The 12,844-nt window shown below is 41.2% G+C and overlaps 1 protein-coding gene across 2 annotated transcripts in view; it reads right to left on the bottom strand.

The window, feature by feature from the left end:
- Positions 1–12,844, bottom strand: part of sytl5 (synaptotagmin-like 5) — a 49,137-nt gene that overhangs the window by 5,014 nt on the left and 31,279 nt on the right. Inside the window, exons 4-14 of one of the 2 annotated variants that reach the window (XM_030758990.1) lie at positions 11,291–11,403; positions 11,113–11,209; positions 9,932–10,028; positions 9,717–9,807; positions 6,855–6,955; positions 6,100–6,186; positions 2,854–2,919; positions 1,469–1,647; positions 1,174–1,276; positions 890–1,051; positions 662–770 (exon numbers count right to left, since the gene is read on the bottom strand). In XM_030758990.1, the coding sequence (XP_030614850.1) occupies positions 662–770; positions 890–1,051; positions 1,174–1,276; positions 1,469–1,647; positions 2,854–2,919; positions 6,100–6,186; positions 6,855–6,955; positions 9,717–9,807; positions 9,932–10,028; positions 11,113–11,209; positions 11,291–11,403 (1,205 nt within the window). The remainder of the gene's footprint in view (positions 1–661; positions 771–889; positions 1,052–1,173; positions 1,277–1,468; positions 1,648–2,853; positions 2,920–6,099; positions 6,187–6,854; positions 6,956–9,716; positions 9,808–9,931; positions 10,029–11,112; positions 11,210–11,290; positions 11,404–12,844) is intronic. The other variant, XM_030758991.1, reaches the window with a different exon arrangement.

Below are 12,844 nucleotides of genomic sequence, written 5' to 3'. Positions count from 1 at the left end.
ACCGATCTTCAGCCTTCACTAGATACAATCTGAAAGTTCTTTGCAGTGTGTGTGAGTTTGTGTGTGTTTAAAATGAGTCATATTGGGGAAGCAAAGAATTTCCTTACAAAGTGACACCCTGTGCCTGCACTAACCTTAATAACAAAACCCCTTACTGTAGAAAACCATGCAGTGCCTTATAGATGTATAGGAACATTTCTCCACTAATCACAAGCAGGAGGTCAGTCTTTTTTTTTTTTTTTTTGGTTTTTAATCATTTGGGCAGCAGGCGAGCAGCAGCTCTGCAGTAATTGGGGATAAAAATCAGGGAATTTCTGAAAGTAGCAAACACAATGTTCTCAGGTCAGACGGGAATAAGAAGCGTTTTATTTTAGAGCCGACTGGGTTGGGCAAATATATATTTATCCTCATTAGCAAATCAACAACTCACTGGTGGGTCACTCATTATCACAAACTCATGCTGTGCAGCCAAACATTGTTCAAACCCTTGAAACATTGAAGTTTTAAAAATAAACATTAAACTGAAATTTGGGGTCTTTGGGTTGAAAGTTTCCCTGATAAAGTGCTAGTATAAAAGATATTGGGAATATATCACACTGTGGGACCAATTTTAATGCATTATATACAGTAATTATACTGTAAAGTTTAATGGTGTTTGTACCTTGGATTTGGTCTGCAGTCGGTGTGACGTTCTTTCCTTCAGGGATATACTTCAACACAACAGTCAGCTCTCCTCTATACTGCAGTGTAGCATCTATACTGCCCTCCACCTACATGCGCGCACACACACACACACACACACATACACAAACAAACCAGATAATCATCTTCAAGCACGCTCGGTACAAGGAATCTGAAAATGGCAATGCATGCCGATTCAGGCTGCCACCTTGGGCTGCAGTGTGTACCACTCCTCTATCTGGCAATCGAATTTCCAGGCGTCAAAAGCCAGTTCCACTTCTCCCAGGAAGCTGTTGCGTCCAAACCGGTCGTGGTGCCATACAGACGCCTGCAGGGTTCGTGTCTCCAGCTGCGAGTGGCTGATCACGTACTGAGAGGGGAAGAAAGAAAGAGGAAAAATCCCACAGGAGATGACCAACTCTATGTGGCTTCATGATAAAAACTATTAATTCAGATGCTCTCTTGCTCTCCTTGCGTTTTCCTCTCACACACCCGCAGAGTCTCATTGAAAACAGGGTTTATGGTGTTGGCCTTGATGCTCGTCTTCCTCTTGCTCTGTCGTGACTTATCTGGCAACAGGTAAGTCTTCACATACCTGCCATGAGAAAGCACAACATGGTGTATTAGAGCCCTCTAACTCCTTATAATAGTTTTTTTGTGTACATACCCATAATGGCATTTTTTTTGCCAATGACCATCTGCTGATCTCTAAACACTTACCATCACATATATAATGTGCACGTGTGTGTGTGTGTGTGTGTGCGCGCGCGCACGCATGCACTCTTACGCATCCGTTCGCTGCCTCCTCTCGTCGCCTACTGCCAGGTTGTGACACTCTTTCACCAGAACACTGAGTGCGCCGGTCTTGTAGCTGTAGCTGATGTTGAGCAGGATCTCGCCGCTCACCTTTGCGTTGCCATAGTCACCGGTCTCGCTGTACATGCTCATCGTGCTGTTTATACTGCTCTGCGAGGCCGAGGCGAGAGATAAAGGCGCAGATATGAGATGGGTGACGTTAAAGGAGGAAAAAGGGGAAACAGGGGAGCACGTAAAGTGAGAGAAGTGATGAAATCTAGTGGAAACAAAACACTTGCTGAACACAAGAGGAATAAAAATCTGTGGCAGGGCACTAATGTTTAAGACTGTGGCTCATATCAGAATTATTACTGGAAGTTTACAAAGTGCAATACGTGAAACTTTTGTGGATAAATCATTGTGAAAGTGAGAAAATAATGTTGAAGCATGCACTGTTCATTTTCTGACTGTTTGAGGACAGACGAAACTTACTGCCATGAGCTTGAGAACACCTGTAAGAGTGTAATGAGTTTGGAAATGACTTCTTGTTGACAGACACTCAAAAAGCATTAGAACCGTAGGGCTTTAACTGCCATAAAAATAAAAGACTGCTCCATCGAATAAAAGCCACAATAACGTAATATAATGAAAGTGAACATATAAAAAAAAAAAAAAAAAAAGGAACCAAATGAGATTTGTGGGGTGGGGGGGTGGGGTTAGATTATTACCAGTTACATCCACAGAAGGAATTCTGACTACTGTGGCTGCACCACCTGGATTTGGTTGCCCATCAAATTAAAAAGTAACCTTTTTATGCCACATTCCCCACCACAGTTTATTCCCTCACACTGTGAACCTGCCAAACCCATTTCACTGAGGGGGGGAAAAAAAAAAAAAAAAAAAAAAAAAAAAAGATTAATCTTTGCAACCACAGCAGGTAATTATGCCTGGAACATTTCTTTGAAAGCATAACTTGTCGCTCCAGACAGGATAAAACTGGCATAATCCACTGATGACAATACTGCTGGGCTGTCCAGGGAGCCAGAATTGAGCCATGCTGCTGCACCCCCCCCCCAAATCCCAGCCTGGAAACTCTTATTCATTTCCTGCAGGAAGCCAGAATGATTAATGACTTTGTTAAATGCAAGGGACACTAAATTAAGCCACTGACACACACACACACACACAACATGCAGTGAGCATGCAGTTATACTCAGAATACCACCTTGTGGTATATTCATGAAAATTCTATATGCATTATTGAATATTGCATGTAATATTTAGGATCTGGTGCTTTGCTGCTGCACCTTTACTGCTCTCTAACGTAGAGCTGAATGTGCAGTAAAAGCATGCACAAATACCACAGGGGAGACTTACAGTCTCAGCATCCGAGTCAGGGACATTGAGATACCCCCACCTTCTTTCTGATCCAGGAGTGGAAGACTATTTACAAAAGAGGCAAATAAATATATGAAGAAAGATGGAAGAGGAAAGGGTAAGTATTGAATCTATGACTTGATCTGTTAGAGGCTGAATAGACACACACACACACACACACACACACACACACACAAAAAAAAAAAAAAAAAAAAAAAAAAATCACAAACTCATCCAGCATCAACTGAAATCAGAAAGGCTGCAAGAGACAGCTGCCATGAGAAAGAACTGACATATTCCTTTAAACTATTATCCATTTTTAAAAAAATATTACCTTTTCTGATGTTAGCCATGCTAGAGAAAGCCTAAATAGACTTACCACCCATTTTCTTAGGTGTACAGTACCTGTTCAAGTGCTCATTAGTGCTGCTCATATGGCAGCAACTCTGTGCATTTAGGCATGGTCATTTCTCAGTAACATGTCACTGTGAAAGATGACAAGAGCTATGGTGAGTATATTTATAGGAGCTGATTTTGTATTTTAACAAAATGTTTCAAATGGGGAGCACAGAGTGAATCCCTGTGTTAAATAGATTTGTCCAAGACAGCTGGGGGGGGTGTTCTGTCCAGTGGATCCAGATAACACCCACCCATGGTATCTGGATCAGATCAAGTTGAGCAATAATTTACACCTGTTCTTGGTGCTGTTTTGCTGTGAGGAAAGCCCCACAGGTGAGCCCGGGACAAAGCTTTCAAACATTGCCCAACATGGATGTAGCTCTTTCTTGTTTTCTTTTACCCCCAGGGTCAGGCCTCCCCAGGGTTAGGTCTATGGAGACAATGAGGACTAGTATTCTTGTACCTGTAGAGGTAACGACACTTGGTTTGTCACTGTCAAAACAGACATACAGACATACAAGATAAGTTTTGAACTTTAACTCGCTTCAATCTGGGAAGTTTTGACACTATCAAAGGTGGCCAAGTACACTCAGTCACTTTATTAGGAACACCTGTTCAACTGCTCGTTAATCCAAGTACAGCCAATCATGGCAGCAACTCACTGCATTTAGGCATGTCGACATGCCTAAATGCAAATTCACACAGGCTCACTAAAATTAGACAATAGAAGACTGAAGAACACTGGCTGGTCTGATGAGTCTTGATTTTTGATGCCACATTTGGATGTCAGGGTCAAACTTTAGTGCAAACAGCATGAATCCATCTGCCTGGTATCAGTGGTTCAGGTTGTTGCTGGTGGTGTAATGATGTGGGGGATATTTTCTTGGCCCCCTTAATACCAACTGAGTATCATTTAAACACCACAGCTTACCTGAATATTAGTACTGAGCATGTCCATCCCTTTACCACAGCCTTTAAGAGTATCATTATGTATTCCTCAAAAAACAAAAAAACAACCCCGTCTCAGATGGAAACCATTAAATGTCTAATAGTAGCTCATTGTGCCTTCATTAGCCATGAAAGCCCTCTTTGCTGTGAATCATATCAGTGGGCAGAGTATATCGGAGCTCGACTCAGTGACAGACAACTATCTGCATCACGTCTGATCACCACCTTCTACTTCCATTCATACTGCTGACAGCAGCTCAGTGAGTGCTACCATAACAGAGAGACGGACTGTCAGACAGGCCAGCCATCTCATCTGTTTACCTATGAAGCTCTCAGTCTACATGCATACACAAAGGAGACAAGCAGAGCACAGTGAGTCATGAATAGGATTATTATCTGGACATTTAAATAACTGATTTTCTGCCAAAGTAGTTTAGAGCTGGCAGTGAGCGATTCTCCTGAAGAAGTTAACATGACTGAATCAGGTGTATGTGTGAGCAATTAAGAAAAAAAAAAAAAAAAAAAGTCACCATCTGATGTGAAATTAAGCCATAAAGATAGACTTTGATTCATGTGCCAGTGTTGTGAGATTCCCCCACCACCACATGCACACACACCAGATCCCAATTCAATACATGGTGGTGAGGAGATTAGAAAATTACATTTAAACAGCTTTTAATTAGTCCTGAAAAAAAAAAGAAAAGAGCCTTAATAAAATGTGTAGCATGGATTATTCAGAGTAACAGGTCCACTGTCTCTAATTGATGTTTAAAATTTAAAAATCATATTATGCGCATTTCCAACTATTTTTATTCTGGGGCTTGACTCGAGTACATCTGCATGAATCAGTTAAAGAAAAGCTTCGACTGTTACGCAGCCATTCAGTCGAGCCTCTTTTTGGTTGAAAACAGGTGGGTGAGCACATTGAAAAACAGTGAAGCCAGGTTCAGACTACACAATATAGGGGTCTGATCAAATAACTGCTGAGCTACATCAGGTAATTATAATGCCAAATTCTTGGTGACACATGACAGACAACTTATAGGTTGCAGTCAGACAGCTGAGAGACAGGTTGTATCTCAGGTGCTCTCTCAGTACTGTTGTGCCATAGATCAACTGCAATGTAAACAGACAACAATATGGGCTGTCAGGCATTCAATAAAGGACAGTACAGGCGGTGCGTCTTAATTTTTTTTTCTTTCTGCTTATGCCGTATATGTAGAAAAGTGATTTGACCTCGAAATGGTTCCAATGCAACAGACGCGACAAGTGAGAAAATACAAAATTCAAACATGATTTAATCAGTCATCATGTCCCAAAACTCAAAGAGGCGATTTTATTCCAATATCGGATGGATAACCAAAATAATCTTTGAAAGATGCTGAAATGCTTTTGCAGAACTGCAAAGTGAGATAATTTATCAGAGCTTCACATTAGTTCCATTGTTAGCACTAAACATTGATGAGTGCAGCTTCAAATGTAACCTTTTAATAATAAAATAAAAAAAAAAAAAAAAAAACACACATATCCCCCTCTAATTCTATATACACACAGATGATGCATTTCCTGCAAAGAAAATAGGACATGCACATTATTATTAACCTACATAAACATGCTTCTACCTCACAATTTACCCTCATCCACAAAGCAGTAACCCTCCATTATCAGACTACAACTTAGATTACGGAAACAGTTGAGCTTTCCTAGTATGGAAGCTGTTCGTGACACAGCTCATTCTGTGTTTACATAGTCAACACTAGAACGCACACACCTGACTCACATCTGGCGGTGAGTGTACAGTGTGTGTATACGGAGCATGTACCTGTTTAAGTACGAGGGCTTTCCCGGAGCCTCTTATTACTATTTTTGTGTTTGTGTGTGCTGTCACATGGGTGTTACCGTTGACATGGCGTTGCTGAGGCGTCTGCCAGTAATCTTGCTGTGGGCCGACATCAGAGCGTCGATGTCTTCCTCATCAGAAAACTCCTGTGGATGACAGCAGATTTAGTCAAAAGGGAGATGACACGTGAGAAGCCGGCCAGAGCGCCTTTGTACTCTGTGCAGTTTTCCACACAACAGCTGTGTGGGTGGATGCAGGCAGCTTCCATAAATTCAATCAGACAAGACCGGACAGAGAACGGTAATTCAATTTTAACAAGCAAATCCGCAGCGTTGTTGGCTTTACAATAAACACTGTGTGCATGAATGGATGAGTAAGTGAGGAGAGAAAGAGAAAAAAAAAAATCATTTTTGAGAGTGAGTTTTTCCTGTGAGCTGCTCACTCAAACAAAGCAGCCCGATACTGACCATCACATCCTCCACCTGTTTTTGGCCTACATGTGTTTAGATGCTTGTCATGCTCTTTGAAGTGAGCTCTGAAGTGAAATTAACATTCAATCCCACATCTGACTCATTGTGTTGAGTTCATCGGCCCACAGATTCTGAGCTTACTGTAGTGTGTAACCACATCATGTACAAATGTGCAACTATGGCCATTTATAAAAAAGAAAAAAAAAGAAAAAAGAAAGAGAGGCATGGAGTGGAAAAAAAAAATCTGGCTGTAGTAACTTCACATTCAGAGCTTTATGAGTTTGTTTCAAAAACCAAATATATTGGTCAGGGTGAAGGAGGAGAGCTGGACTGACGGCGCTTACCGTTTCGTCGAGTCCAGGGACTGAGCGGCTTCTGACAGAGAGGGTGTTGTCATTGGGTTCAGAGCCGGGAGATAACAGGTCACACTCTGATCGACTGTGATCTGGTGTAGGAAGAGAGGGAGGGAGGTGAGAGACATGAGGAAAAACATGCAGCTTTGAAGATGCAATGTTGTAAAGGTAAACACTGAGAAACAGAGGGAGACAGCAACGGATTTTTGGGGAGATTCAGAACTTGACCTCACATGTGCTTACCGGGGCCTTCTGCAGCAACTAAAAGTCGTCCTGTCTTGATTTAGGATTTCTTTTCCAAACACTTCTTGCTTTAAATTCATTCAAGTCACACCACATCTGAGATTTACCAAAAATTTTCCAATAAAAGATCCAGAAGACTGGTCTGTTTAAGATCTTTATCCTGTTGTAGAAGCCAGCCTCCTTCAGTTTCACTTTTGCTCTGCATGCCATTTGCTTCAAGTGATATTTGTGGGAATCCAGTCTTCCTGATCCATTGGCTGTCACCCAACCCTAATGCAAGGTGCAAATACTCTTTCCAAACATACTTTTGATTGTGGCCAAACAGCTCCATCTGAACTACGTGCCACTTCCACAGGGGTTATATTGCACAACTCTTGCAGATTTCCAACTGACCCTAGTTTCTGTTCATCTGATTTCAGTGGGAGAACTGTTTCACCCATCAAAGTGACTTCTTCAGTCTCTTCATAGCATCTGGATGAACACCATCAACTTTCTGGGATTTCCTTTCCTGGCATATTGAGCATGCATCAACACATTTCCAACTGACTTTTGTAATTAGGTTGCAGGTAAGGTTTCCTTCCATCATCTCTGCTGTGTAGACTGTGCTTCAGCACTTCACGCTAATCCCTGCGTCAGCTAAACCCTCCTGCGGGTAACTGCAGTCAACATAATGGGTTATTGCAGTACCTTTCTAATTAGGTGCGCAGTCTCTACCCCCCAATGTTTTTTTCTTTTCTCCAGATCTTGTTTTCACTTCCAAAAATATCTGCTCAAATGTTTCAAAATTACATTTTGCAGAGTGAAAACAGGTTTATTTATATCCTGTCTCAGGTTTTTAGAAATCTTTGTTTCAGATTTTCAGTCCGTTTCCTGGAGGAGCCCACCGGCTGTTGAGTGCCAACACAATTTTCAGTGCTCATTTCTGTGCTCCCTCCCAGGTGCTGGGAGAACTGGCGGCACGCCTCAGTGAAGCCTTTTCCAAATTACATCCTTTTGCCCTCAGTTATCACCACATCCATCTTCACCTTCTATAAATATTGGTACTAATGTTTAGAGTTGTGGTCTTTGCTCATGTAAGTCTGCTGAGGGCAGCCAAATGTACCAAGCCGAAAGAGCAGATGCGCGCGCGCACACACACACACACACGCGCGCAATAAATGCCTACGTTTTTGGTTTTCAAAGAGATATACGCTGTCTACTTAGACAAGTCATTTTTTCAACTAAATCTTAAAAGTGATTAGGTTACACCCACCAGCTACTTTTTCATACAGTATATGTTCAGCTGCTTGTTAATGCAAATACCTAGTCAGCCAATCACATGACAGCAGCTCAATGAATTTAGGCGTGTAGACATGATTAAAATACCTGCTGATGTTCAAAGTGAGTATCAAAATGGAAATGGGATTTAAGTGACTTTGAATGTAGCTGGTCTATTGGGTTTACAGAGAATGAACCAAAAAGGAGAAAATATCCAGTGAGCAGCAGTTCTTTGGGAGAAAATGCTTTGATGTTGTGGAGAATGGTCAGACCACTTCAAGCTGATAGGAAGACAACAGTAATTCAAATAATCACTCATTAAAGCCAAGGTACACAGAAGAGCATCTCTGAACACACAACATGGGGAACCTTGATGCAGATGAGCTACAACAGCAGATGCCACTCCTGTCAGCTAAGAACAGGAAACTGAGGCTACAATTCACACAGGATCACCAACATTGGAAAATAGTACATTGAAAAATGTTGCCTGATCTGATGAGTCTCAGTTTCTACTGCAAAATTCAGATGGTAGGGTCAGAATTTGGCATAAACATGAAAGCATGAATCCACTCTGCCTTGTTTCAGTGGCTGAGGCTGCTGGTGGTGCAGAGGATATTTTCTTGGCACACTTTGGGCCTCTTTGTACCAACTGAGTATCAGTTAAATGCCACAGCCTACTTGAGTACTGTTGTTAACTCTGTCCATCCCTTTATGACCACAGTGTACCCATCTTCTGGCTGCTTCATTCAGGATAATACACCAAGTCACAAAGCTCAAATCATCAAAAACTGGTTTCTTGAATGTGTCCGTGATTTCACTGTCCACAGTCACCAGATCTCAATCCAACTGAGCACCTTTGGGATGTGGTGAAATAAGAGATTCCCATCATGGATGTGGAGCTGACAAATCTGCATTAACTGTGTGATGTTGTCATGTCAATGTGGACCAACATCTCTGAAGAAAGATTCAACAAGGTGCTAGAAACAATGATGAACAATTTCTTCTGAAGACAAAAAGGGGTCCAACCCAGTACTAGGGAGGAGTACCTAATAAAGTGCCAGATGAGTGCATTTACAAAAATGCTGAAGCAGTTCTTTAAAGCAGAAAAACAGAAAGCAAAACTGAGTTAAAATTTCAAACTTGAAAAAAGCTTCAGGCAGGCAGCTTTAACAAGTCTCATGAGTAAAGAACTGAACCACAAATAGTTTTCAATCAACCATATAATCAGGCACAGAAAAATACCAGGACAGAAAATAACGTGAGCTATGAAGCTGTGAGAGAGCGGCAGGATTCATGCTGCTTCAGTGCAGAGGGATTAAAAAAAACAAAAAAAAACAAAACAAAAACTGATACCTGATGAAACCGAGGGCTTGGACACACAAATGCTCGGGCCAGAAGCTCTCTTCTCGGGTGCGCTACCAGCATCGCTCTCCGCTCCTTCAGGCTGCATTCAAAAAACAAATATACACAAGCTATTAAGATAACTGTCTCCCTGCCCAACTGGAGAAACTTTCCAACCTTCCCCAGTTTTCCCAGTGTGCTGCTGTTTGCGTGCATCGATTGCTGACCCTGACCCTCCGATTAGCATCAAGATTGGATGATCTGTCCAGAGACCGGGGACGCAGGTTTTTGGATGCCATGGACTCCATACCCTCCGCACCACCCCTGACAAAGCAAAGAAGTCAGCTGATTAAGAGCAATTAATCATGTGTTTAACACTGAAGGTAGCTCCATATACAACACATGTTTCAGATTTATTCTTTAAGCACTATTGAAAGGATTTAAGATTTGCTTTTTTATTTTTTATTTTATTGAAACTTTTTTTGAAACATTACTGTTTTACATGATGGAAACTTGTGTGGACCCCAAGATGATTAACTGCTACCTCACCTATCACTGTACTACACTGGAATTCACTGAACTCCTGAGTGCGACCCATTCTTTCACAAATGTTTGCAGAAGCAGGCTGCATGACTAGGTGCTTGGTTTTATGCACCTGTGGCCATGGAAGTGATTGGAACACCTGAATTCAATGATTTGGATGAGTGAGTGAATACTTTTGGCAATATAGTGTGTATATTGTGGAGTCTTATTTTCAGGATCATCTTACTAACTCACTTGTGCTTTGCATCCCACAGTGCAAATGTTTATTAGGGCTGGTCATCTTTAGTACATTGTTTCAATCAATTAAGTAGATTGCTTTCGCCAGGTCATGATTGGAGGGGTGGAGGGAAAGTGATGATAAGGAGCAGCTTTTAGCCAACTGGATGTTGTTGGTCTGTTAATCTGGAAAAAACAGTTCTTCCAAGTATGCTGCAGACACCACTCTGATAAAATAACTGCAGCTCCATGAAATGCTGAAAGTGAATTCCTATCATCTATTGTTTATCAGCTGCTCTCCTTTTTGTCTCTAAGCCTCTCAGCGTGCTGCCTTCAGGAACTATTAGAGTGCAGGCAAAATGAGGAGGGATGCTAGCTGGCACAATCCAATTACTGCTTTCCTGCTTTACTAAATTTCTTTGAAAAGCATTCAGGGTCTCTGACACATATATCAAATAAGTGTCCACTTGACCTTTTCTAATGCTTTCATACTGGAGGTGTGCACTCAACACACTGCACATTCAGTTTCAGATGATTTTATCCCGTCTATGTGCTGCATGTATTATACACACATATTGCTTAATTCATTAAGTTCAGGATGTGTTTGTATGAACAAACAGCTGTTAATGCTCTATGTTCTTTTGCTTACCCCTTTCTCCTGGCATCATTGACTACAGTTAATCTGTTGGATACTGCAGACTCCGGTTTCTCCTGCTTTGAAGGGGCAGTCTTTTTTACTTCTGTGGCTTAAGATGAAATAAATCAGTATTAAAATTAGCATCATTATGACATTTCAACTGTAATCATTCTGTAGCAGTCAGACTCACTCTGCGGGGTACTCAGGATCGTCTGTTTGACCACGTCACTGCTCAACAGTCCCCGCTCAAAGCGCTTAGACCTCTCCTCCAGGAACCATTCTCCACTTGACACCTTCAGTTCCCTGTTGTACCAAGGCATTAAAGGGGAATAAACACCTCAAGATAAAACATGTAGTAAAAGTAAAATCCAAGGACACTAGAAGCAAGCATTCTCCCCTGCCCCACATCATTTTCAAAATCACAGAATCCTCATTTCAGTCATTACCACCTACTCTAACAAGTCAGGCGAAAAATCACTGAAAAAATTTTTAATTTTTCCCTAAAGAAAAATATATCTTTCAGAAAGCATGCTGCTGCTGTGATATTAAATCTTTGCATTACTGCCCAGTGATTGCATATCTGTATCATCCGACTATGAATCATAGCTTGTTTTTGTATTTTATCACCAGAGTGAAGAGTTAACCTTAAACAGCCAGCACCAAGCAGAGAAAAAGAAAAACTATTGTTCCTAGGGGTGGGCAGTTTCTTCTCTCTCTGCTTTTTTTGCTGCCTAGCTTCTGAAATGAATCCGACACCCTAGGTGGAATCACTTTTTCCTCCTCCTGCTTCAGTGTGTGATCTTCTGCATATAAACCTTTTTGCTGCACATGTGGGCGTGAGCTGAGAAAAGTTTTACTTCTTGTAGACACGACCTTGTGCCCTCGGCATAATTATTCAGGCTAAGCAGTGGAAAAGTTGGCATATTTATTTCTCGGATACATATTTTTTTGTGAGAATCTTTAGATTAGATTTAACTTTATTATCATTGTACACAAGTATACAACGAAAAGTTAATTCACTGCCAATAGACACAAGTAGCTGGAAGCTTTGAGCTTAAAGCAGATCAAAGAGTAAAAGCAGATCTCATGTTGGCCTCTTTAAGCTACAATCAAAAGTAGCATTACAAAGCCTTTGGACAATTACTTGTATGTCCTAATCCACTAGGAGTACCCAAAGGTTCAAAGAGAAGCGATATTGTAACAGATTCGGTTGAAGCAGAGCTTGACACTGAAGCTAATTAAGTTCAACAGTAAAAATAACACCTTTATTCATGAGGTTTATTATGTCGCATTATTGCTGAAACCATTTTAGATTCAAAGGCACAATTATTAAGCTGCTGTGACACTAATGAACTGCACTGGGAGGTGTTAGTTTATTAGCCTTCCCTCATCGAAATCAGCAGCCGAGGGGAAAATAACTGGAAACCTTTGAGTACTCATTATATTGCATTCCTTTCAGTTACTTGTGTCACACAAAAACTGGGGACATTTACATTAACTGTACATTTCAAACAGCTAAGGCACCATTTTAAAATCTCAGATTCAGAATGCCATTACACAGTGACAGCTCATGGTTGTTGGCTTTTTCGCTGCCCAGATGCACGACAGTCAGGAACAGTGACTTGTCAGAGCAGCGATGGAAAGATTTATCACTGCAAACAGAGCTCAGAGCACCTGATCAATCACGCTACAATAAGATAAGCAGCAGAAAAATGAGGGTGAACAGCCAAAAAAATTAAATAAC

Source organism: Archocentrus centrarchus, chromosome 21 (genome assembly GCF_007364275.1).
Source record: "Archocentrus centrarchus isolate MPI-CPG fArcCen1 chromosome 21, fArcCen1, whole genome shotgun sequence".
NCBI classification, from domain to species: Eukaryota; Metazoa; Chordata; class Actinopteri; order Cichliformes; family Cichlidae; genus Archocentrus; species Archocentrus centrarchus.
The sequence above is the reverse complement of the archived record's forward strand: the minus strand, read 5'-3'. Positions and strand labels throughout refer to the sequence as shown.